Source organism: Dipodomys merriami, unplaced genomic scaffold (assembly GCF_024711535.1).
Source record: "Dipodomys merriami isolate MVZ:Mamm:240054 unplaced genomic scaffold, mDipMer1.0.p SCAF_6, whole genome shotgun sequence".
In the NCBI taxonomy this organism is placed as follows: Eukaryota; Metazoa; Chordata; class Mammalia; order Rodentia; family Heteromyidae; genus Dipodomys; species Dipodomys merriami.
In genome coordinates, this window is record NW_027206179.1 from 71,950,344 (window position 1) to 71,976,864 (window position 26,521).

Here is a 26,521-nt window from a genome sequence, read left to right on the forward strand (position 1 = left end):
ACACACACACACACACACACACACACACACACAAAGTGGTTGAGTGTTAGCCTTGATCAAAATAAGACCAGAGACAGCATCCAGGCCATGAGTTAAAGCCCTGGGACTTACACACACACACAATTGTGATTTAGAAGCCCTGGGACTTACACACACACACACACACACACACACACACACACACACACACACACACACACACACACACACACACACACACACACACACACACACACACACACACACACACACACACACACACACACACAATTGTGATTTAGAATTCCTGTAACCTATGTTCAAAATTTAAAATTAAATACATTGTTGACCATGTATACCTTTTTATTGATAAAGAAAATCACCAACAGGTTTTGAGATCATTATGTGAGATGTGCAATAATATTTTCTTTTTTTATTTTTTGATGGTCTTGGGGCTTGAACTCGGCCTTGGCTCTGTCCCTGAGCCTCTCTTTGCTCAAGTGCTCTACTATGAAGCCCCATAGTACCACATCTGCTTTTTACTGTGTAATTTATTGGAGATAAGCATCTCCGCCCAGGCTAGCTTTGAATTGTAGTCCTTAGATCTCAACCTCCTTAGTAGCTAGGATTGTAGGCGTGAGCCACCAGGGCCTAGCTAGAAAAATTTTTACATACCCTGGGAACAGAAGTTGTGTGGTGAATTTTAAAGTATATTTCCTAAGTCAGATGGCAGTGGCTCACACCTGTAATCCTAGCTATTCATGAAGCTGAGATCTGAGGATTGTGGTTGGAAGCCAGCCCAGACAGGAAAGTCTGAGAGATTCTTATCTTGAGTCACCACCATCACCAGAAAAAGCTGGAAGTGGATGTGGTTCAAAGTGGTAGAACACTAACTATCCTTGAGTGTAAAAGCTCAGGGATAATGCCCAGGCCCTGAATTCAAGACCACAATGACAATGATGACCATCACCAGAAAAACATGTTCCTTTGACTTCACTCTTTCTCTGTTTCTTGAGCTTATATTATAAGTGGGGGAGAGGGTTCATTGTCATATCTCCACACATTTAAAATGTATTCCAATGAATCTCAACCCTCTGTGTCACACTTCTTGTCCCTTCCCCACAAAAATAGCATCAACAAACTCTGTTGTTTAACTTATGTCCTTATGTCACAATTAGTTTGTAAAATATATATTTGTTAATTTTATGATGTATCTAATTAGATATATCTAATATATTTAGATACTGCTATTGGCATATTATTGGCATATTGGTTTTCATTAGTTCCCCTCTTAGAGTATAACATTTTGTTCTTTCATGGAAAGCAGAAAACATCTTTTAAAACTTTTCTGTAAGGAAGAAGCATATAAATTTATATTATGTACTGGAAGCATTATTTTGCAGATGATGAGAATTGTAATCTTAAGATACTTTAGAAAGTTTTGAGGTTTTATATGTTTTAAAGAGATCTTTGAATATATTAAGTCATTTAAGAAAAGTGACTTTCAGGGGCAAACCATCTGTATTTCCTTTTACCATTGTAATACTATGTTTTATCATTTCATTACTTTTTCTCGGATAATTAAATTGGTAATAATAAATTGGTAATTCTGTATATTGAACAGCAGTAACAATAGAACAGGGGCCTGGGAATGTGGCCTAGTGATAGAGTGTTTGACTAGCATGCATGAAGCTCTAGGTTCAATTCCTCAGTACCACATAAACTGAAAAAGCCGGAAGTGGTGCTGTGGCTCAAGTGTTACAGTGTTAGCCTTGAGCAAAAAGCAGCCCCAGAACTGGCAAACAACAACAACAACAACAACAACAACAAAACCAGTTTCCCCCCCAAAAAACCCCAAAACAAAAAAACCAAAAACAACAGGACAGGACAGATAGCATTTTTTTTTTTTTTTTTGTGGTGGTGGTGTTGAGGTTTGGACTCAATCTGGGCGCTATTCCTGAACTTTTTTTTTTTTTTTTCTAAATTTAAATTTATTTAACTTATTTTTAATTTTTATTTTTGCCAGTCCTGGGGCTTGAACTCAGGGCTGAGCACTGTCCCTGAGCTGCTTTTGCTCAAGGATAACACTCTTCCACTTGAACCATAGTACCATTTCTGGTTCTTTCTGTGTATGTGGTATGAGGAATCAAACCTAGGGCTTCATGCATGCTAGGCAAGCACTCTACCACTAAGCCACACTCCCAGTCCTGTTTTTTTTTTTTTTTTTTTTTTTTTGTGGGTAATCAGATATAAGAGTCTCACAGACTTACCTGTGTGGGCTGGCTTTGAACCAGGATCCTTATATCTTGGCCTTCTGAGTAGCTAATATTACAAGTGTGAGTCACCCATGCCTGGCTTTAATAGGAATTAAATTTAAAAAAAAATTGTTATTATAAAGGTGATGTACAGAGGGGGTTACAGTTTCATAATTCAGATGAGAACATTTATTTTTGGACAGTGTCACACTTCCTTTGCTTTCTCCCAGTTAGACATTTTTAAAAGTTGGAATGAATTTATAAGTCTTAATAGAGTATTAAAAGGAACTTAAAATTTTTTAAATTGTTACTATAAAGGTGATGTACAGAGGGATTAAAGTTAACATAAGTCAGGTAAAAAGTACATTTCTTTTTGGGCAGTGTCATCCCTTCCCTCACCCGGTTTTTCCTTCCCATCCCTACCCTATGTTTATTTTCAGTGTAGTGTCCAGTGAGCACCTTTTCTGCATTTTTCATCCTTTCCCCCTCCATTTCTGTGCTTTTCCTTACACTGCCAAAGACATAAACAAACAGGACAAAAAGAAAAAAAAAGAAAAACAGCAAAAGAGAACAAACCTTGTTTCCATTTCCTGGAGTTCATTTTGATAAATATTTTGTATGATCAGATACACATAGACATTGTGCTTTTCTGTTAGTCTCCTAAGAGTATCCTCCTTTGATCACTGTTTATAAATGCCTAGAGACATGTATAATTAATCATACCCTGGTGTATTTTAGGTTTAACTTACACATATAAGAGGAAACACTTGCTATTTGTGTCTCTGAAATTGGCTTACCTCACTTGACATGATTTGTTCTCGGTCCATCCATTTCCTTGCAAATGACATATCATTCTTTCTAATTGCTGAGTAAAATTCCACTGTGTATAAGAACATTTTTTTAAAATCCATAATCTATTGTAAGGCACTTGGGCTATTTTGACAACTTGACTATAGTGAAAAGTGTGAGCACAGATATGCAGGTGTCTTGTGATGTGATATATGTTCCCACCAACAGTGCAGTGGTGTTCCTTTTTCCCTACATCCTTGTAAAAGGAGCTTTTGTAGAATACTTATTTACCTTTGAATCTAGCAGCCTTCCATTATGTATTTATAAAGTCTTTTAAAATCTTTTTTTAGGTAGGTAGCCATCCAAGCTTCCTGAAAGAGGTTCGGGAACATATGCAGGACTCTTTCTTAATGCAGCCTGAGGTAAGTAGGAAGGTAGAGGGGATTTAAGAACTTTAGTAGGTATTTTTTCAAGCGTGTGTGTGTGTGTGTGTGTGTGTGTGTGTGTGTGTGTGTGTGTGTGTGTGTGTGTGTGTGTGTGTGTGTGTGTGTGTGTGTGTGTGTGTGTGTGTGTGTGTGTGTGTGTGTGTGTGTGTGTGTGTGAAAAACATATGAATCTCAATTGCCTCCCTTGTTCCTTTTCTCCCTCTCTCCCTCTATTACTTTGTTCTGCATTTGGAAACTTTTCTTTTTGTTGTTATTATTGTTTTTAGTTAAAAGAATTACTTGGCTTATTTCCCATCTTAAGGTTTTGAGGCTGTGTCATCTGATGAACTTTTGCTAGGTGTTTTGGACTTTGGTCCTGAGGCGTGAACTCTGCCTGGGTGCTGTTATAAGCCCCTTTGCTCAAGGCTAATGGTCTGCCACTTGAGCCATACATAGTTTCACTTCCACCTTTGTGCTGATTAATTGGAGATAAGAGTCTCATGGATTTTCCTGTCCAAGCTGTCTTGGAACCATGATCCTCCAATCCCAGCCTCTTGAGTAGCAAGGATTACAGTCATGCCACTGGCACCTGGCTATTTTGGAAGTTTTTATTTAGTCTCACTATGTAACCTGAGCTTGATTTGAAATCAAGATCCTCCTTACCTCAGTCTCTTGAGTGCTGGTGTTACAGGCACTGACTGCTGTATCTGGCTTCTTTCATGTGGTTCTATGGCTCTTAGTTTGCCCTCAGTTGTTAAATTGCCATATATGCAAAGATCATTTCTCATACCTCATTTATTTGTGTGTTTATTTATGGTTTAGCTTTATTTTCTGTATATCAAGCAGCATCTCTTAAATTATGTACCATTTGGGTGTGTGTGTGAGGGGGTGGGAGATGGGAAGGGATGGTAAGGGGAAACAAAGATGAGGCAATAATGTTTGATAAGAAATGTACACATTATCTTGCCCATGTAATTGTAACTCCTCCGACTGGTATTTTCACAATTAAAAAAAAAAATGGTAGAGTGCTAGCCTTGAGCTGAAGAGCTGAGGGACAGGGCCCAGGCCCAGAGTTCGGGCCCCACTACTGACAAAAATAAATGAATGAATGAATGAAGGATGAATGAATGAATGAGTTCGGGCCCCAGTACTGACAAAAATAAATGAATGAATGAATGAATGAATAAATAAATAAATAAAATTATGTACCATTTTGAAATTAGCAAAATATAGGTAGGGATTTATGAAGATTTTGAAATTTATGTTCATTAAGTTTATAAGAGGTGGACCCCCCCCCCCAAAAAAAAAAAACAAACAAACTACTAAAATTTTGGAACTGGCGCTGTAGCTCAAGTGGTAGAGTGCTCGCCTTGAGCTGAAGAGCTGAGGGATAGCGCCCAGGCCCAGAGTTCAAGCCCCACGACCGACCAAAAAAAAAAAAAAAGTGGTAGAGCGCTTGCCTTGCATGCATGAGGCCCTGGGTTTGATTCCTTAGCACCACATAAGTAAAAAGAAAAAAAGCCAGAAGTGGTGCTGTGGCTCAAGTGGTAGAGTGCTAGCCTTGAGCTGAAGAGCTGAGGGACAGCGCCCAGGCTCAGAGTTCAGGCACCATGACCGGACCCAAAAACAAACAAGCAAAAGAAAACATTAGAATTTAATGGGGCTGGGAAGGTGGCTCAGTGGTAGAGCGCTTGCCTTGCATGCATGAGGCCCTGGGTTCGATTCCTCAGCACCACATAAGCAAAAAGAAAAAAGCCGGAAGTAGCACTGTGGCTCAAGTGGTAGAGCGCTAGCTTTCAGCTGAAGAGTTGAAGGACAGCACCCAGGCCCAGAGTTCAGACACCACGACCGGACCCCAAAAAAAAAAAAAAAAAAGAGAGGTGGAAAGATAGTTGTTGAAGACATTACATAGTTCTTTTTTATTGTTTGGGGAGGGCAGTTTTAGAAAGTATTTTCAAGCAGTTGTACAAAGTTTAACCATAAAAATATTTAATGTTAAGATAGATCTTAATATAATACTTGATGCATAAAACTATTTGATGTAAAAGATTGCAAGAATATGTAATATCTTTTGCTTTGCATATATTTCAAGGAAGAATAAAAGTACATTTGTAGAACATAGATCACACATAATCTAGCAAGAATATTATATATTTTATTTGAACTAAAAGTGAGATGGGGGGCTAGGAAGATGGCTCAGTGGTAGAGCGCTTGCCTTGCATGCCTCTGAGGCCCTAGGTTCGATTCCTCAGCACCACATAAGCAGAAAAAAAAGCCGGAAGTGGCGCTGTGGCTCAAGTGGTAGAGCACTAGCCTTGAGCTGAAAAGCTGAGGAACAGCGCCCAGGCCCAGAGTTCAGGCCCCACGACCAGACCCAAAAAAAAAAAAAAAAAAAAAAAAAGTAAAAGTGAGATGGAACTAAAAATTTTAGAAATCAGAATTGATAAGAACTAATAATTCTCACCCCTCATACCTCTTTTAAGAGGAACTCTCTTTGGATAGTCACGATTCTTTTTTAGGTAGTTCTCTTGTCTTCATTACTCCCAAATTCTAGTTGAGAGCGTCGCCTGTTTTTCAGCCCAGTGAAATTACTTGTTTCTGTTTTGTATCCCCCATCACCTAACTGCCTATAGTCTACAAGCTTTGGTAGCTGTTGGACCCACTTCATTTATTTTCCTTTCCTTAGAGAATTGTATAATCAGAACAGTTAATTCATATCATTTACCTAGTTTTCTAATTGTTTGAGATGTAAAGTTATGTCTAGTTTCTGTTTCTTCATCAGTTGGGAATTACTTAAACAGCTCTTTATTTTTTAATCTTTTATGATCTTGATAATTTTGAATAGATCATTTTGTAAGATGCCTGTGAGTTTGCGTTTGTCTAGTACTTTCTCAGAATTCATGAAGATGATATATTTTGGGGATGTTAGTCTTGTGATAATGTGTCTTTAGGTGCATATTATCAGGAGACACATGATTCTAATGACTCTAACATTACTGTATGCAACTTGCTTTGTTTGGTTAAGAGCATACTTACCAATTTCTCATAATTAATTTTGCTGCTGTTCCCTACATCTATGGTAAAATTTTTGGGGAGCTGGGGAGTTTATTTGAAACTGTGAATACCTTATTCAACCAACTTTAAACCCACTTTTATTTTTGTGTGTATGTATTTATGTATTGAGACATGTTTTTCCTGTATAGCCCATGGTGGCCTCCAGCTCTAGATTTTCCCGCCTCAGCTTCTCCAGTATTATTGGTATTACAGATATTTGCAACTGGATCCAGTTTTTTTTTTTTTTTTTGGGTCCGGTCATGGGGCCTGAACTCTGGGCCTGGGCGCTGTCCCTCAGCTCTTCAGCTCAAGGCTAGCGCTCTACCACTTGAGCCACAGCGCCACTTCCGGCTTTTTTCTTTTTGCTTATGTGGTGCTGAGGAATCGAACCCAGGGCCTCAGGCATGCAAGGCAAGCGCTCTACCACTGAGCCACCTTCCCAGCCCCTGGATCCAGTTTTGAACCCATCATTTTTAGTATCCATTGTCCATAAGAAAAGCTTTGAAAACTACCGAAGTAGAATATGTATGTGATAAGATAATTGTGCTGGGTGCCAGTGGTTCATGCTTAATTAGAGCAGCTAGGATTCTAGATGCTCAGCAGGCTAAGATTTGAGAAAGCCACCTCAGTCAGGAAATCCATTGAGACTCTTATCTCCAATTAACTACCAAAAATAGCCAGATGTGGAGCTGCTCCAGTGCTAGAGCACTAGCCTTGAGCACAATAGCTCAGGGACAGCACCCTGGCCAGGACCTCAGAGGAGAAGGGAGAGGGGGAGAAAGAGAGGAGGAGGAGGAGAAGTAGAGGGAGGGAGGAAGGAGGACCACCAGGATGGGAGGGAGGAAGTAAAGAACATAGGAAGGAAGGAGTTTAAAGATAAAACAAAAAACATTTGGCTTGGTGGGTTACAGTTGTAATCCTAGCTACTTGGCAAGTGTTGGTAGTAGACAGAAAGATGGTAGTGTGAGGACACCCCAGGCAAAAAGCTTGAGACCTGTTCTAAAAATAAAGCAAAAAAGGCTTGGGGCATAATTTAAGCAACCAGCCATCTGCCTAGTACAAGGCCCAGATTTGAATCCCCAATATAATTCCCCCCTTTAAAAATTTACAGAATATAGATAATTTAGGATTTTTCTGCCCTCCCACCCTCCTTCCCTCCTTCCCCCCTTCCCCCAACCTCCCCTTCTGCTCTGGGACACTGGTCCCTGAACTTTTTTTCTCAAGATTAGTACTCTACACTTGTCACAAACATCTCTATTTCCTGTTTTTTTGGAGGTTAATTGGAATGGGACTCTCACAGATTTTCCTGCTGAGAGTTGGCTCCAGACCATAATCCTCAAATCTTAGCTTCTGAAATAGCTATCTCTTTAGGTTTTATTTATATGTAGAGATAACTCTTAAGCTAAATTATAGAGAAGTAGCCAATGCTAATTGAAATATTTGAACCTAGTTTAGTAGTCATGAAACTAATAGGTAGGTTATCTAGGTAGGTAAAGATTTGTTACTCTGAAACTGATTAGATATTAAATGATTATTCTTGTAACACCAAACGTATAATGAATGTTGATTTGTGCTTGTAATTTTAGTGCTCAGGTGAGTGAGGCACAAGGATCAGGAGTTTGAGGTCAGTCTGGAATATATAGCAAGGCCATGTCTCAAGGGAAAAATATGGGGAGATGAAGCATATGATATTTTTTTTCTGGTCTAATTTTAAAATTATTTTTATGTTTCTAATTTTAGAAATATGGAAAACTGACAACTTGTACTGGTTGCCGGACACAGTGCAGGTTTTTTGATATGACTCAGTGTATAGGTCCAAATGGATATATGGAGCCATATTGTTCAACTGCTTGCATGAACAGTCACAAGACAAAATATGCAAAATCTCAAAGTAAGTCTTTCAGGTATTTAGAAAGTTAAAACTTTCAATAATATAATTGCTTTCAATTTTTGCTTTTATTTACCTTGCTTATACTAATTCCTTCTTTGGAAACTGTTTCAATAAATTTGATCATTCTGCATTAAAAATTTTTAAACATACTGATGTTCTCTTTATAGTTACGCATTTACCTCAATTGTTAGTCCGGCATTAAAGCAGATTTTTAATATATCAATGTTTGTTTAGAGACATAACAGTCTTTTGAAAAATTTTTTAAATATTTTGGGAATAGTTATGATAAAGTTGATGTACAGATTGGTTACTGTTTCATAAGTCAGCTAGGGAGTATGTTTCTTTTTGTACAATGCCTGTTTGCTCAATGTCAGTTTCTTTAAAAATTTATTTACTTGTTTGTTTAGCTTATCCTGGGGCTTGGGTCTGGGTCTGGGCACTGTTCCTGAGCTTCTTTTGGTCATGGCTAACACTCTACCACTTGGAGCCACAGCTCCACTTTCTGGTGGTTAATTGGAAAAAAAGTCTAACAGACTTTCCTGCTGGCTTTGAACTGCAAGCCTGCTATCTCAGCATCCTGAGTAGCTAGGATTATAAGTGTAAGCCACCAGTGCCTGGGTTTTTTATTATTATAGAGGGGATACGGTTATGTAAGTCAGATAATGAGTACATTTCTTTTTGAATAGTGTCACCTTTTCCCTTAGTGTCTGTATTTTTTAAGGTATGAAGTAATCTTAAATGTTTAAAATGTATTTTTTGTATGAAATAATCTTGAATGTTTAATATGAAATAATGTTGAACATATAAGTAATAAGAATTGGTCATAGGAGGTTCCGTTTAAAACTTTCAAGTCAGTTAATATTTAGACAAGTACTTCCATTACTTTGTAAAGGTACTAGATATGTGTCTTTTCTTTCCTAGGTTTGGGAATTATTTGTCATTTTTGTAAGCGAACCTCTTTACCTCAATACCAAGCCACAATGCCTGATGGAAAACTGTATAACTTTTGCAATTCCAGTTGTGTGGCTAAATTTCAGGTTTGTATTTATTTTCCCAACCCCTAATAAAATGCATGTAGAAAATAATCATTCTAATATGCTGTATCTTTATTAATTTTTATGTAGTTTGTTGAGGATCAAATCAGAGAATAGAAATGGAATGAGTCGCAGAAGACTTGGTTGTTAGCACAAATAACATTGAATTCATAGTTGTTATTGTGATGTAGATTTTGAAGGAAATAAATTTTAATGTCAAATTTAGACCTTGATGTGTAATATTTTCTACTAGATGATTTGAATAAACTCTTAATCTAAAAGGGAAACTATTCTTTAATAAATATAGTATGTAGGTAGATTTGTCCTAGAAACATGAAGCATCCTTGTTTCCCATATTAGAGATGAGCCATAACAAGAGACCATTAGATGTTTATGGTAGACCTTAGGGGTTGTATTGTCGTTGTTCTCCCATGGGGCTTGAATGCAGGGTCTAGGTGCTGTCCTTGAGCTCTTTCGCTAAATCTAGCACTCTATCACTTTGAACCTATAGCTCCACTTCCGGTTTTCTGGTGATTAATTGGTGATGAGTGTCACAGACTTTCCTACCTCAGCTGGCTTTGAACCATGATCCTCAGATCTCAGCCTCCTGATTAGCTAGGATTACAGGCATGAACCATCAGCACCTGGCAGGCCTTAGTTTTATATGGGATCAATTTCAGTTATTTTAGCTTTATAACTATAATGAAGTTTCTGACAAACTTCTTCGAAGTTGGAGTATGGATAATCTCAGAAGATATGTTACTGAAAGTATTCAGACTTCCTCTGTTGACCACTTGGAAGGAATAGTTTAGAGGGAATTCAAGCATTAGGTAGTACTAGTTGGTTTACCTCTTTCAAGCATTAGGTAGGTAGTACTGAGGTTTACCTCTTGTGTGAAAATGTCAGGTATTGCCTAAAGGTTCAAATCAGTGCTTCACGTGTTAATTCATCCAACAATTCTACTTTATTCTGGAAACTGTGTTCTATGTTTATTTATGAACCATTTTTTTTTTTTTTTTTTTTTTTGTCGGTCGTGGGGCTTGAACTCTGGGCCTGGGCGCTGTCCCTCAGCTCTTCAGCTCAAGGCGAGCGCTCTACCACTTGAGCTACAGCGCCACTTCCGGTTTTCTGGTGGTTTATTGGAGATAGGAGTCTCACGGTCTCTCCTGCCCGGGCTGGCTTTGAACCGTGATCCTCAGATCTCAGCCTCCTGAGTAGCTAGGATTACAGGCGTGAGCCACCAGCGCCCGGCTTATGAACCATTTTTTTTGGGTGGGTCCAGTTGTGGGGCCTGAACTCTGGGCATGAGCGCTGTCCCTCAGCTCTTCAGCTCAAGGCTAGGGCTCTACCACTTGAGCCACAGCGCCACTTCCGGCTTTTTTCTTTTTGCTTATGTGGTGCTGAGAAATCGAACCCAGGGCCTCAGGCATGCAAGGCAAGCGCTCTACCACTGAGCCAACTTCCCAGCTCTATGTTTATTTAAACTGAAAATAGAGTCTTTAAAATGTTTCTACAATAGTTTTATTTGTATTTAAATTGAGCTGTTTGAATTCAGGCAGATGAATGCTATCTTTGCTAAGTTATATCCTCTATATGTTTACATGACAATTCATTCATGATTAAATTCTGTTTTAGAACTTGAGATCATGTTCATAGACCTTATATATAATGTTTGTTTCTGGTTTGTCTTTTTTTTTTTTTGGTCAGTCATGGGGCTTGAACTCTGGGCCTGACCACTGTCCCTCAGCTTTCAGCTCAAGGCTAGCGCTCTACCACCTAGGCCACGATGCCACTTCTGGTTTTGTGGTGGTTTATTTGAGAGAGTTTCACGGCTTTTTCTGCCTGGGCTAGCTTTGAACTGAGATCCTCAGATCTCAGCCTCCTGAGTAGTTAGGGTTATAGGCATGAGCCACTGGCACCCAGCCTTGGTTTGTCTTTTTAACACCAGAAATTAAAGTATCATTAGATTAAGTAATTGAAGACAGTATCTGACTGACATGCTGCTTGTCAAATCTTAAATGTTTTTAATATTTTTTTTATGTTGTTGGGTCCACGGAGTTGATAATAGAAAATATCTTGACTACCTTTTTCATTTCATTAACATGTACCTGTAATTTGATGGGACTCATTACAGTGTGTGTGTGTGTGTGTGTGTGTGTGTGTGTGTGTGTGTGTGTGTGTGTGTGTGTGTGTGTGTGTGTGTGTGTGTGTGTGTGTGTGTGTGTGTGTGTGTGTGTGTGTGTGTGTGTGTGTGTGTGTGTGTGTGTGTGTGTGTGTGTGTGTGTGTGTGTGTGTGTGTGTGTGTTAGTTATTTTTTTTTTCTTTTGGTTGGTCCTGAGGCTTGAACTTAGGGTCTGGGCACTGTCCTGAACCTCTTTGTGTTCAAGGCTAGTGGTCTACCACATGAGCCACAGGACTACTTTTGGCTTTTTCTGAGTAGTTTATTGGAGATAAGAGTCTTAGGAACTTTTCTGCCTATGCTAGCCTCAAACCATGATCCACATATCCCAGCTTCCTCTGTAACTAGTATTATATTATAGGCATGAGCCCTGACACCTGGCCTCTAGCTATTTTTTTAACTTTATATCTTTATTAGTTTATTATCTATACTTACTTGTTTTTGGTAGTACTGTGACTGAACTCTAGGACCTTGGAGTTGCTTACCTGCTTGACTGATACTGCTCCATTTGAGCCACCCTTCCAGCCTGGCTTTTGCTATTATTTTGGAGATGGAGACTTGGAGTTTTGTCATGCCATTGATGCCCAACCAGATAATTTTATATTCAAAATTACATGATAGGATAGTGTTTTTAGTTTGTTCAGGCTGTTAGAACAAAATGCTTTAGAATGGATAGCTTGTGGCAGAAGTTTCTATCTTAAAGTTGAGGGTGCAGCTTTGGTGGATGTATATCTGGTAAAGGCCTTTTCATCATAGATTGTGCCTTCTTACATGTCCTGGCATGATATGAGAAAAAGAGATGTACATGGTTCATCAGACCTCTTTCTCCATACTCCCTTAAATCAGAACACTAATTAAATTAGGAGGTTGCCCCCCAAAGTATAACTCTTAATACTATTATCATCTTGGAGGATTTATATTTTAGCATATGAATTTTAGTGTCCATAGATTCTAATGTACTTTGTTTTGGAGAAACAGTCAGCTTTAATGAGGTTCAATTTGTTTTAATTTAAAAAATGTTATTCACCTGATAGTATATGTCTTAAATCTACTTGATTTATTTTTTTTTCCCAGAAAACACATGTAGTATATGTTAGGTTTCTTTTTCTCTTCATTGTACCTTGATTTTTTTTTGGGGGGGGGGGAAGGTGTTGGTTGTGGGGCTTGAATTCTGGGCATGGGCACTGTCCCTGAGATCTTCAGCTCAAGGCTAGTGCTCTACCACTTGAGCCACAGTGCCACTTCCGGTTTTCTGGTTGTTAATTGGAAATAGGAGTCTCACCATCTTTCTTGCCTAGGCTGGCTTTGAACTATGATTCTGAGATCTCAATCTCCTGAGTAGCTAGGATTACAGGATTACAAGTGCCCGGCTTCATTGTTCCTTGACTATTTTTTGTTAACTTATTTGTTTGCTAGTTCAGAACTTTGCAGCTAACATGTTATCTCCTTCAAGTGAGAAAATTATAATTGAATTATACTTTCTTTTTCATATTATTTTCTTATTTTAGGTAAATAGTAATACTTCTGTAAAAATAAATTTCAGTTTTATAAATTTCAAATTTTCAAATTTATAGTTTATATATTAAAAATATTTAACAAGGTAGCTTTTTTTTCTCTGCACATAGTAGATATTTATTACAAGTAGAAATAAAATACCAGGCTTATTGTGTTCTTTATTTTAGGCTCTAAGCATGCAGTCATCTTCAAATGGCCAGTTTGTAGCACCAAGTGATATTCAGCTGAAATGCAACTACTGCAAAAATTCTTTTTGTTCAAAACCAGAAATTCTAGAATGGGAGGTAAGTCATATTTTCTTACATATGTTATCTGGTGCTAAAATGAAAGTCCAGTAAATAAAATAATTTATGGTATTTCTGTCTCCGGAAATCTATTTTTGTTAATGTCGGTCATGGGGCTTGAACTCTGGGCCTGGGCGCTGTCCCTCAGCCCTTTAGCTCAAGGCTAGCGCTCTACCACTTGAGCCACAGTGCCACTTCTGGCTTTTTTTGTTTATGCGATGCTGAGGAATCGAACACAGGGCCTAATGCATGTGAGGCAAACACTTTACCACGGAGCCACCTTCCCAGCCCCTACTGTAAAAAATTTATGTATTTTTACTTTTTGTTGATCATGGGGCTTGAACTGGGAACCTAGGCACTGTTCCTGGGCTTTTCTTGCGCAAGGGTGATGCTCTACCTACCACTTTGAGCCACAGCACTATTGTTTTTCTGGTGGTTAATTGGAGATAAGAGATTCACGGACTTTTCTGCCCCAAGCTGTCTGAGAACATGATTCTCAAATCACAGTCTTCTGAGTAGCTAGGATTACAGATGTGAGCTGGGCTACCATAACTTTTTTTTTTTTTTTTTTTTTTTTTTGGGTCCGGTTGTGGGGCCTGAACTCTGGGCCTGGGCGCTGTCCCTCAGCTCTTCAGCTCAAGGCTAGCACTCTACCACTTGAGCCACAGCGCCACTTCCGGCTTTTTTTTTTCTGCTTATGTGGTGCTGAGGAATCGAACCCAGGGCTTCATGCATGCAAGGCAAACGCTCTACAACTGAGTCATCTTCCCAGCCCCCTACCATAACTTTTTATAACTGTGTTTAAATAAAAGAATAGAGGGGCTGGGAAGGTGGCTCAGTGGTAGAGCGCTTGCCTTGCATGCTCGAGGCCCTGGGTTCAATTCCTCAGCACCACATAAGCAAAAAAGAAAAAAGCCGGAAGTGGCGCTGTGGCTCAAGTGGTAGAGCGCTAGCCTTGAGCTGAAGAGCTGAGGGATAGCACCCAGGCCCAGAGTTCAGGCCCCACGACTGGACCCAAAAAAAAAAAAAAAAAAAAAAAAAAAAGAATAGAGACCTTTGAATTTTGAAATGTTTATTAGTCTTACCTTCACTGATTTTCCTAATTGCCACAAATTTTGTGTGTCATTCTTTTGCAGGACCATGTTAATCTTCTTTGTATTCCAGTTTAATTGTATGTGCTCTTGAAGTGAGCACTACTTTGCCATGTTCTTTTGCCACTAGCAATTCTGAGTGCTGATTTTTGTTTTTCATAAAGGGGACATTAGTAGATGTGTGGCCTTCACTGCCCACTATATCTTAAGGAGCTCTTACTTTTGGCTGTTATTTTCTTTCAATTTTTGGGATGTGTTGTGATGGGGTGAGAGGTATAGCATGAACTGTATGTAATGAAATACAAGGTGTGGAACTAATAGCAAACTGTTTTTGAGCCATCATTTATTAGTGATGATTAGTAACTTACTCAGTATCTGTGTCTTAGACTGAAGTGAACTACATGATTTGTGAAGTATTTAAAAAGCTCTAATTTTCTTATTTTAGTGCCTGGAAAATTATTTATTGTTTTGTTTGTTGTTCTCTTCAGAGCATTTATACCAGTCATTGTTTTGAGACTGCTTGGCACATTTAGTGATGATTTTAGTGACTAATAACTCTTTAAGTTATACTACCAATAATGTTCAAGTTCCAACAAGAAAGGGGATTGAAGAAAGAAAATCCATGCAGAAACAGTATTTATGTGGAATTCAAGATCCTACATAAACTGATTTTTCTTAATTCTTGAAAATTAGGTTCTTTTCACCATGTTCATCATTGCTACTCAAGTTTTGTACTCTTGATGTGTTGCTTCTGTTTACATGGATATTAAGTGTTGGAATCAGTTAAACGATACTATTATGGTGAATTAGAGTTGAACTTACCTCACAGAAGCTTGAGTCTGTAAAGTCCTCTTGTTTATTATTGCATTGTTGCCACTTGTGGTTTCTTTATTGTCTTTTTCCTCCTATAAGTTTTATATTCAAACTGGAACATGTTTCCAATGAGTTTGAATTCATTCCTAGGCCCCCCCCCCCGCCTTTTTTGGGGCGGGGAGGTCCGGTCGTGGGGCCTGAACTCTGGGCCTGGGCGCTGTCTCTCAGCTCTTCAGCTCAAGGCTAGTGTTCTACCACTTGAGCCACAGCGCCACTTCCGGCTTTTTTTTTCTTTTTGCTTATGTGGTGCTGGGGAATCGAACCCAGGGCCTCATGCATGCAAGGCAAGCACTCTCCCATTGAGCCACCTTCCCAGCCCCCCCCTCTTTTTTTCCCCCCTCTCTTTTTTGTTTTTGGGCTTGTAGGGCTTGGAGCTTGAACTCAGAGCCTGGCACTGTCCCTGAGCTCTTTTGCCCAAGGCTATTTGGCCCTCATGTGTCTGATAAGTGTTAGGTTTTCTTCCCTTTTAATAGAAAATACAGACTAACACTTATCTGCCTTCCTGAAATTTAAATTGTTAATAACTGCCTGAGTGGCCACTTGAAAAGTAGCTTTGCCTGTTGTGGGTTTGGGACTAGGACAAATAATTTAACAATTGCTAACTATATTTCGTTTGAGGGAACTACTTACTCTCAGGTTTTGCACATTCCATGTGATAGTCTGTGCCAAAATTCCATGATAGACCTGTTACTGTTAAGATGTACAAGGCACATATTTTCTCTCATCTAAAATACTAATGAACATGACAACATATGCAGTGTTTTATGCATATAGACACAAACTCACTAAAATATGGTATACTTAGGGGAGAAATCTAAAGGTGTAACTCCTGAAGAACTAATGAATGGTTTAACAAAATTAATACCAAGAAGTAGAACATGTTGGAGGAGGGCTGGGCACATGAATGAAGGGAGAAACAGTGAGCAAATACAAAAAATATGTACAAGTTGAACTGTGTAACTAGAGATTAGGAATGGGAAGGGGAAAATGGGGAGAATGATGGATGGGGTAACATTGATCAAAATGCATTGCATTTATAACCTTACTTTATGGAATTGTAACCTCTTTGTACAACTACTTCCCCTCTCCCTCCACCCCCTGATCCTGGGACTTGAACTTAGGGCTTGAGCTCTGTCCCTGAGCCTCTCTGTGCTCAAGGCTAGTGCTATACCACTTGAGCCACAGCGCTACTTCCAGCTTTTTCTGTTTATGTGTTATTTGGTACTGAGGACTCATACCCAGGCCTTCATGCATGCTAGGCAAGCACTCTGCCAAAAAGCCACAATCCCAGCCCTCTTTGTACAACTACTTAATAATAAAAAAGGAAGAATGAGACTTTCAAAGTTAAAAAAAAGTACCAAGAATGTGACTGTGAATTTACTTGTCTATACTCAACAAAGAATATGTTTTGAATGAAAATCTGTTTTTATAAATTTTATTTATTTATTTATTTTGGGTCTGGTCGTGGGGCCTGAACTCTGGGCCTGGGTGCTGTCCCTCAGCTCTTCAGCTCAAGGCTAGTGCTCTACCACTTGAGCCACAGCGCCACTTCCGGCTTTTTTCTTTTTGCTTATGTGGTGCTGAAGAATCGAACCCAGGGCTTCAGGCATCCAAGCCAAGCGCTCTACCACTCAGCCACCTTCCCAGTCCCCAATTTTTATTTTTTTAAGAGGGGGTTACAGTTACATAAGTCAGGTAATGAGTACATTTCTTTTTGGATAATGTCACCTATTTAGTTTCTACCAGTAAGAACAGTATTTCTTTGTAGTTATCTCCCTTTATTGTATCTCCCTTTATTTCCTTCTATATCAATTCCAGATTGTCATAGATTTGTTCTTTTTCTCTTTTTGGGTATGGATTTGGGAATGCCAGTCCTGGGGCTTTGAACTTAGGGCTTAGGCACTGTCTCTGAGCTCTTTTTGCTCAAGGATAGTGCTCTACCGCTTGAGCCACAGCTTTATTTCTGGCTTTTTTTTTTTTTTTTTGGCCAGTCCTGGGGCTTGAACTCAGGGCCTGGGTGCTGTTCTTGACCCTCTTTGTGCTCAGGATGGTACTCTACCACTTGAGCCACAGTGTCACTTCAGGCTTTTTGTGAATGGTTTATGAGTCTCGGGTACTATTTTGCAGGCTAGCTTCAAACAGTGATCCTCAGATCTCAGCCTCCTGAATAGCTAGAATTATAGGTGTGAGCCAACAATGTCTGGGACTGTTTCTGGCTTTTTGGTAGTTAATTGGAGATAAGAGTCTCATGGACTTTCTACCAAAGTGTCCTGAGTAGCTAGGATTACAGATGTGAACCACTGGTGCTCAGCTTGCCATCATATTTTTATGATAATAGCTTTCATCCTTTAACTGAGTAATTTTACAATGGTCGTAGTGTTGAAGCTTGTGAAATTTTGTTTGTTTGTTTGTTTTTGTTTTGGTGGGTTGTGGGGCTTGAACTCAGGGCCTGAGTGCTGTACTTGAGCTCTTTTGCTCAAGGCTAGTACTCTACTACTTAAACTACAGCTCCACTTCTGGAGATAAGAGTCTTATGGATTTTCTTGGACTTATCTTGCCTGGGTGCCTTGCTTCAAACTGTGAACCTCAGATCTCAGCCTTCTGAGTAGCTAGAATTAAGGTGAGCCACCAGCACCCAGCTGGAGCTGTGTTTATATTTAGCAGTGAATTGGTTCGTTTAAGTGCCTGTGGTTTGAAGAAAATGTATCTCCAAATATCTTAACATTAAATTGGCTTGTATACTTTATTTTTGTTTTGTTAATTTTTTAAACTTGTTCTTGAGCTGATTGTCAAATACTTACCAAGGTTCTCATTGTACATTTAGAACAAAGTGCATCAGTTCTGCAGCAAAACTTGTTCAGATGACTATAAGAAGTTGCACTGTATAGTTACATATTGTGAATACTGTCAAGAGGAGAAGACTCTTCATGAAACAGTAAATTTCTCTGGAGTTAAGAGACCTTTCTGTAGTGAAGGCAAGTGTATATACAGTATTGGTCATAATTTATATTGATCTTTAATGTTTTCTGTTTGTTATATTTTTATTATCTTTAGTAGTATAAAGCGGTTCCCATTAAAAACATGACATTTAGTGTTTTTTGCCAGACTATTCTGAACAGATGTTCAGAGTAGCTGCACAATTTTAATGCCACTGAACAAAACAAGTTTACTTTTTTTAACTGACTTGTTATTTTACATGTATTGCAGATTTCTGGTTCTTAATATTTTACCACTAAAAATATACTATACACTTTTTCCCATTGCAAGTAAATTTTAATAATAATGCACTGATATGCCCTGTCATCTTAAATTTCTACATTATGGCCTGAAAGATGATTTTCCAAGTGAGTTAGAATTCTTTCCCATTAGCTCCATTTTCCTTTCTCAGCTTAGTACCTAGCCTACGAAATTTCTATCTGTGAGTTGAACATCCTTACTTAAAATCAAAACTCTTGAGCATTAACATGATGCTTTTAAAAGTTTTTAGATTAGGGAAGCTCAAATCACTGAAGACTATGCCAGTATTCCCAAATACAGAAATCTCCAAAATGCAAAATTCTTCTGGTTTCAAGTACTTCAGGTAATTTAATATGTACCAGAAAGAAAATTACATTAAGCCACAGTTCAATAGTGGGAAAACTTAGGGGAGCATTGGATTCTGTTAAATAGAGCATCTTGGAGAATTTCTTTCTCACTTTGTTACTGTAGTGCCAGGAAGCAGATTGTAAAAAAGAACTCTAGTTCTAAATCTACTTTCCCCAGAGCTTAGAGTTTTTGTCATTATTAGTATGTCACAATTTTCATTTGTAATGTTGTTATGTATGTAAGGTGGTACCTCTTAAGAAACTAGCATTCCTATTTTTTAATTGGTACATTTCACCAACAGCCATGTTTCACTGTTATTGAAGAGCAAAGCTATAACAAAAATGAAAATCCTAAAATGTTAAAAGAATATTAAATGTACTTATTTTGCACCTGAATTTTTATCTAATAGCAGTCTTACCAAATCATAAATATGAACCTATTGGTGTTGATTACATGTTTATCAGTGATCTTATAGCATTTAAATTTCAATGTGTGTTTTACTAAAATGATTTGAGAGCAGCAGATACATAATTTACCCTGAATAAAATATAGGTTTCATTTGGAGGGCCTTAAAGATTTAGATGAATAATAACAGACTTAAAAGGATATACGTTAAAAAATTGAATGGCTTTTTTTGTCTTCCTTTCTCTTATTGCACCTAGTTTTCTTTTAAACCTTTCAGAAATAATGAGATATACATCTAGTTAAGTAAAAATCTAGCTAAGGGTTGGGAATGTAGCTTAGAGGTAGAGTGCTTGTTTAGTATGCATGAAGCCCTGGGTTCAATTCTTCAGTACCACATACACAGGGAAAAATAACACAGGGAAAAAAAGCCAGAAGTGGCACTGTAGCTCAGAGTGCTAGCCTTGAGCCAAAGAATGTCAGGGACATGCCAAGGCCCTGAGTTCAAGTCCCAGGACTGGCAAAAAAAAAAAATCTAGTTAAATAAAGCTAATAGAGGTAAACTTACAAAATGTTTTAAAATATAATTCAAGAATAGTGTATAAATGAGGATCTAGAGCTCAAAGCCAGCATGAGCTATATATGAAAATTTAAAAACTAAGTGCAGGCTGGGAATATGACTTAGTGGTAGAGTGCTTGCCTAGCATGCATGAGGTCCTGGGTTCAATTCCTTAGTACCACATAAACAAACCAAAAAAGTCATTACACAAAATTTTAAAAAGCTCCCCCAAACTGCAGGACACTGGTGGCTCACACCTGTAATCCTAGCAACTCAGGAGGATGAGATCTGAGGATCGCAGTTCAAAGCCAGCCCCAGCAGGAAATTCCATGAAAGTCTTATCTCTAATAAATCACCAAAAACCAGAAGTGGCACTTTGGCTCAAGTGGTAGAACGCTCGCCTTGAGCTGAAGAGCTCAGGGACAGCACCCAGTCCCAGAGTTCAAGCCCTATGATCAACAAAAATCAAACAAAAAAACTAAGTGGAACCTTAATAATATCTTAAAACAATGCATTTATTCCTTCAGTAAAGGAAGAAATTTTAGCTGACATGTCTCCTTAGGCAACATCATCCATTTTCAGTGGTCTACATTATCTAAAATGCTTTTTGTAGGGTACTTACTCCAGTGTTTAAGATTCTGTTGAAGTAGAATGAAGAACAGTCCTGAGAAATTAATCTTAAAGCGGTAATTTCTTGACTCCACATAACATATTTTTATATGTAATATATTTTAATAGATTCTGATCTAGTTTTTACAGGCTGAAATTATGGTAAATTTAGTTTCAGTAATGAAGGAGATAGAACTATATGCAAATTCATTGGATATTTAAAAAACTAATAAAATTGTAATGTTTGTCTCAGCTGAAAAATTTTTTAATTTTTAAAAAATATTTAATACTTATTTTTCAGGCTGCAAACTACTGTACAAGCAGGATTTTGCAAGGCGTTTAGGATTAAGATGTGTTACATGCAACTATTGTTCTCAGCTGTGTAAGAAAGGTGCAACTAAAGAACTTGATGGTGTTGTGAGAGATTTCTGTAGTGAAGATTGCTGTAAAAAATTTCAGGATTGGTACTATAAGGCAAGTAATGACTTTTATTACTTTGTCGAATCTTTTCAAAATTTTTGTAGCGATTACCCTAACAAATATAGTAACTCATTTATTTTTACCATAAACACACTTTCTGCCTGGCTCTGACCATACTGTATATTAAATTACTTTGTCAGTTCAGTTTTTTATAACTTCAAGTAGAATTTTCAACCATACATATATGCCCATGTGCCTTCCCCCAACTTGCTTGCCCTTTAGGCTGTGTCTGTGTTCTTCTTGTTCTCAGTGATACAGCTGTTTTAACAAAGTAGATTAATTATTTCCCCAGAATTTATTTTGACTTTATTTCACTACATAGAAACATTTTTTTTCTCCGTTATGGGGCTTGAACTCAGGGTCTGAGTGTTGTCCCTCAGCTCTTTCAGCTCAAGGCTAGTGCTCTACCATTTGAACTACAGGGCCACTTCCTGTTTTCTGGTTGTTTATTGGAGATGAGTCTCACAGACTTTCTTGCCTAGGCTGGATTTGAACTGCAATCCTCAAATCTCATCCTCCTGAGTAGCTAGGATTATAAGCGTGCACCACCGCCACCTGGCTTACATGGAAATATTTTTGATGATTCCATTATTAATGTTGAACATTACCAGTAATTGTTTTGAGTAGTTATTTTATAAAATACCTGGATTTTTTTTTGTTTATTTGTTTTGCTTTCTTTTTAGTAAAACTAGGGTTTGACACACACCTCTTATTTATACCTTCTGTGTAGTTGGGATGACAGGTAAGTACCTTATATCTTATGACAATTACCAGACTTATTTCTAGTTACAATAAAATCACTCATCCCAAACTGGCCACTGGTGGTTCACACTTGTAATCCTAGCTACTCAGGAGGCTGAGATCTGAGGATCATTGTTTGAAGCCAGCCCAGGCAGAAAAGTCCATGAGAATGCTCTTATCTCTAATTAACTACTCAAAAAAAAACCCCCAAAAAAACGAAGTGGTGCTGTGGCTCAAGTTGTAGAATGTTAGCCTTGAGCACTTTGAGGCTCAGGAACAGAGCCCAGGCCCTGAGTTTAAGCCCCAGAACTGGCAATCAAAACAAAAAAAAGATACCAAGAAGTTTTCTCTTCCTTCCTTCCTTCCTTCCTTCCTTCCTTCCTTCCTTCCTTCCTTCCTTCCTTCCTTCCTTCCTTCCTTCCTTCCTTCCTTCCTTCCTTCCTTCCTTCCTCCCTTCCTTCCTTCCTGTCCTGGGGCTTGAACTCTGGGCCTGGGCGCTGTCCCTCAGCTCTTCAACTCAAGGCTAGCTAGCACTCTACTACTTGAGCCACAGGGCCACTTCCAGTTTTCTGGTGGTTTATTAGGAATAAGAGTTTCACAGCCTTTTCTGCCCAGGCTTGCTTTAAACCGCTATCCTCAGATCTCAGCCTCCCAAGTTGCTAGGATTACAGGCGTGAGCCACTGGCACCCAGTTTTGGTACCTTAAGTTTTCAAAGTTCTATCATGCCTGCCTTTTTTCTTAATCTTTCTTGAGTGTCATAGCTCAAGAGATTGCCAGCACTGATGGCTCAAGCCTGTAAATCCTAGCTACTCAGGAGGCTTGTGATTTGAGATACTTAGGAGGCTTGAGATCTGGGAATTGTAGTTTGAAGCCAGCACATGCAGAAAAATCTGTGAGACTCTACCTAACTAGCAAAAACTTGGAGGTAGAGCTGTGACTCAAGTGGTAGAGCAAAAAAACTAAAGGATAACATCCTGTCCCTAAGTTTAAGCCCCCGTATCTGTACAAAAAAGGGAGTTGGGGGCTGGGAAGGTGGCTCCGTGGTAGAGCACCTGCCTTGCATGCATGAGGCCCTGGGTTCAATTCCTCAGCACCACATAAGCAGAAAAAAAAGCCGGAAGTGGTGGCTCAAGTGGTACCGCACTAGCCTGGAGCTGAAGAGCTAAGGGACAGCGCCCAGGCCCAGAGTTCAGGCCCCAAGACTGGGCCCTAAAAAAATTTTTTTTTAAAAAGGGGGAGTTGATAAGAGGGCACTTCTCAGGCCTTAACACCTCTCCCATAGAAGCACAAAGCATTGAGTTCAAATCCTAGTATTGTACAAAAAGAAAAACATCCTTCCTGCATTTTTAGTATGTTACCCAAGTAATTTAATATTCTGAATTTTAGTTCCTACTACCCATTTTCCAGGGCTCTTGTGAAAATTATAGAAAGAATTTACAGTAAGTATACTTTGAGAGCTGAACAGTACTTAGTAGTATTGGGCTTTTTTTTTCTTTTCTTTTTTGTCAGTTGTGGGGCTTGAACTCAGGGCCTGGGCATAGTCCCTGACTCAAGGCTAGCCATCTACCACTTTGAGCCACAGCTCTACTTCCCATTTTCTGATGGTTAATTGAAGATGAGAGTCTCCTGGACTTTTCCTGCCCACACTGGCTTTGAACCATGATCCTCAGATCTCAGCCTCCTGAGTAGCTAGGATTACAGGCATGAGCTGCCAGCACCCAGCTAGTTTTGGACTTTTACTTTAGCTTTTCAGTAAATGAGATAATCAAGCCACACCATCACTATTTCCTTCAAATCTGCCTCCTTTTCACCTCCTTTTGTTTAACTTTTCTCAACTATAATTAGTTAAAAAATAAGAAGAAATTGGAACCTTGAACACTATGGTTACTTAAGTGTGGTCTTTAGGTAAATATTTTACATGGGGACTTTAAAAAAAATTATATGACTGAGGTAGGTATTGAGTGCTGCTATTACTGAGCTTACCATGTAATACAACAATATATAGGGCCTGGGCGCTGTCCTTCAGCTCTTCAGCTCAAGGCTACCGCTGTACCACTTGAGCCACAGCACCACTTCCGGCTTTTTCTGTTTATGTGGTGCTGAGGAATTCAACCCAGGGTCTCATGCATGGGAGGCAAGCTCTCTACCACCGAGCCACCTTCCCAGCCCCAAGATTCGTAAGTTTTTGAGAAGTGTCTTGTCTAAAAATCTTCAGCTAATTGTTGTAGTTTGTACTAATAAGTATTTGTTTAATATTTATTCAGCAAGATAAATATCTGACCCATAGAAAAAAGAGAGCCTATGACATACTTGGAAGAGTATGTTTATTATTATGACTTATAAAGACTTGTAAACAAGTATATGAGACGACTAAAGACTTGTAACAAATCTGATAAATGATTAAATATTTGTTAATATCCTAGATGGCATTTGTTTTTGAGGGGAGGGGTAGTAGTACTGGTGATTAAGCCCACATCTAATCTATGCAAGTGCTTTACTTCTGAACTACTACCTCTTCATGCCCTTTGACTAAGAATTTTGAAAATTGAAGTTCATAAAACAGATTTCACAATCCCACAATATAGAACACCCCATTATTTAGAGCAATCACAATCACGCTTATTATGAACTGCAAAGTACTTAGGAATTTTGATAAAGCAACAAATATTAAGTTTTTAAACTAAAGATTGAATTTAAGAGTTACAGTAAACATACTTATGAAAAGAACTGTATTTGAAATGAATCCCATGTCTTTTGGTCCATTCACTGATTGATATGTTAAGAAATAGTAAATATGGACAAAATCTCAGGAAAATAGGAGTTCTTTAAAAACTAAAGCCTGTCCTGCAAGTGTAATTGTATGCATGAAGTTTGGGTTTTTTCATGTGAAGTCATAAATCAGTTGTTCCTAATCATATTACTAGATGCAGGTCAGCTTGAATGTCTTAAGAGAAGCATTTTGTCAAATAGGCTGAGTGTTTTAAGATACTTCCATTAAAATTCAGTGTATTTACAAAAGCTGTAAACCAGGCCTATTAGTGCTAGCTAACCACAGGCTATGTTCTCACACTGATTATATATAGAAAGAGGAGGCAGAGTGAACCTCAGTCCAGGCCCTGTGCCTGGTCTATATTGCAAATGGGGAGACATGAGATGAGGAAAAAGAAAAGGAAAAAAAAAAGCTTTAAACCATTAGAAAGTTAAAATAATTTAACATTATCAATTGTCTGTTGGCTTGCTTTAAAATTAACTTATACAACTAAAGTAAATATTTATTCATTAAAAGTTTCCAAATGGTATAATTATAGGAGACTTTTACCTGAATAATATTATGCTGCTCAAAATTATTTTATTTGCCTTTTAATGTTTGTGTTTGCTTTGTTTTGTTCTTGAGACATACCTCAGAATGACTTCAAACTTGAAGGTTTCCTGCTTCAGTTTCCCAAGTGCTGAGATTATAGACATGCACCACCAAGCCAAGCTTGAAAATTATTTTAAAATAATGAAATTGGTTATATCAGTTTGATCTACTAGTGTTCATTATCTTCACATTTTTTATTGGTCTTTGGCATCTAGTAAATATAGAAAAAGACTGTCAGCCTGGCAATAGTGGCTCAGACCTGATACTGTAAGTACTAAAGGAGGCTGAGTTTGAGAGGATCATAGAAAATCTCTGAGATTCCATCTCCAAAATGACTAACAAAAAACAGCATTGGGTATGTCTCTCAAGTAGCAGAGCACCTTTCAGCAAGCAAAGCTGAGCAAGAGGCTTTGAGGGGAATGGGAGAATGGTGAAAGGGATGTTATTGATCAACATGCATTGTACTATAAACTGACATGTTGTGCTTAAAGATAATAAAAATATAAGTTCAAACCCCTGTACCCAAAAGGGGGCTTCTCATTCCAGTTTTATATATTGTGGATAGTAAAATCTATCCATGTGTAAAATTTTTTATATATATATACTTTTTAAAAAATTTTCGGTTATGGGACTTGAACTCTAGGCCTGGGTGCTGTTCCTTAGCTCTTTAGCTCAAAGCTAGCGCTCTTGAGCCACAGCGCCACTTCCAGTTTTCTGGTGGTTTATTGGAGCTAAGAGTCTCATGAACTTTCCTGCCAAAGCTGGCTTTGAACTGTGATCCTCGGATCTCAACCTCCTGAGTGGCTAGGATTATAGACATGTGCTGCCGGCACCCATCAAATTATAATTTTTTATTAGACAGTTTTATCATATTTGTTAGTAATCACTAATCAGTCATGAATACTTAACAAATGTGATACTTTAATTACTGTAATTTTAAGTGTCTGAAATCCCTTTCTTATTAAAGGCTGCAAGGTGTGACTGTTGCAAATCTCAAGGAACTCTAAAAGAGCGAGTGCAGTGGCGTGGGGAAATGAAACATTTTTGTGATCAACACTGCTTATTACGTTTCTACTGTCAGCAAAATGAGCCCAACATGACAACCCAGAAAGGACCTGAAAACTTACATTATGGTATGTTGCAATTCTTGTGGTAACTCGTAAACAATCTATGTCAGAATTGCTTTTTTCTTAAATTTGAATCCATAGCACTGATGACAGCTTATTTTAGAGATAGTTTAATAGCAATTCAAATTCCATGTTTCTCCTGGAGAAAGTAGTCCCTATAATGTTTCTATAGCTACATTGGCTTTTACTTATTCACTTTCAAAGTTTTCGTATAGGAAATCTTTAAAAGTATAGTATACTTTAAATCTTTAAAGTATAGGAAAAATAAAGCTTAGTTAGGCTAGAGA

At 38.3% G+C, this 26,521-nt stretch overlaps 1 protein-coding gene, 1 non-coding gene and 1 pseudogene across 2 annotated transcripts in view; 2 read left to right on the plus strand and 1 right to left on the minus strand.

Annotated features, from left to right (window-relative positions):
- LOC138814188 (zinc finger MYM-type protein 2-like) overlaps nucleotides 1–26,521 on the plus strand; it is a 110,804-nt gene that overhangs the window by 44,138 nt on the left and 40,145 nt on the right. The window contains 7 exon segments of the mRNA XM_070003155.1: nucleotides 3,374–3,445; nucleotides 8,243–8,393; nucleotides 9,315–9,430; nucleotides 13,289–13,405; nucleotides 18,194–18,344; nucleotides 20,826–20,998; nucleotides 26,075–26,240. Of these exon segments, the coding sequence (XP_069859256.1) occupies nucleotides 3,374–3,445; nucleotides 8,243–8,393; nucleotides 9,315–9,430; nucleotides 13,289–13,405; nucleotides 18,194–18,344; nucleotides 20,826–20,998; nucleotides 26,075–26,240 (946 nt within the window).
- LOC138814421 (U6 spliceosomal RNA) lies at nucleotides 14,496–14,599 on the minus strand. The gene has a single exon (XR_011367999.1). It is a non-coding gene; the product is annotated as a U6 spliceosomal RNA (small nuclear RNA).
- LOC138814367 (small nucleolar RNA SNORA51) lies at nucleotides 24,776–24,898 on the plus strand (annotated as a pseudogene).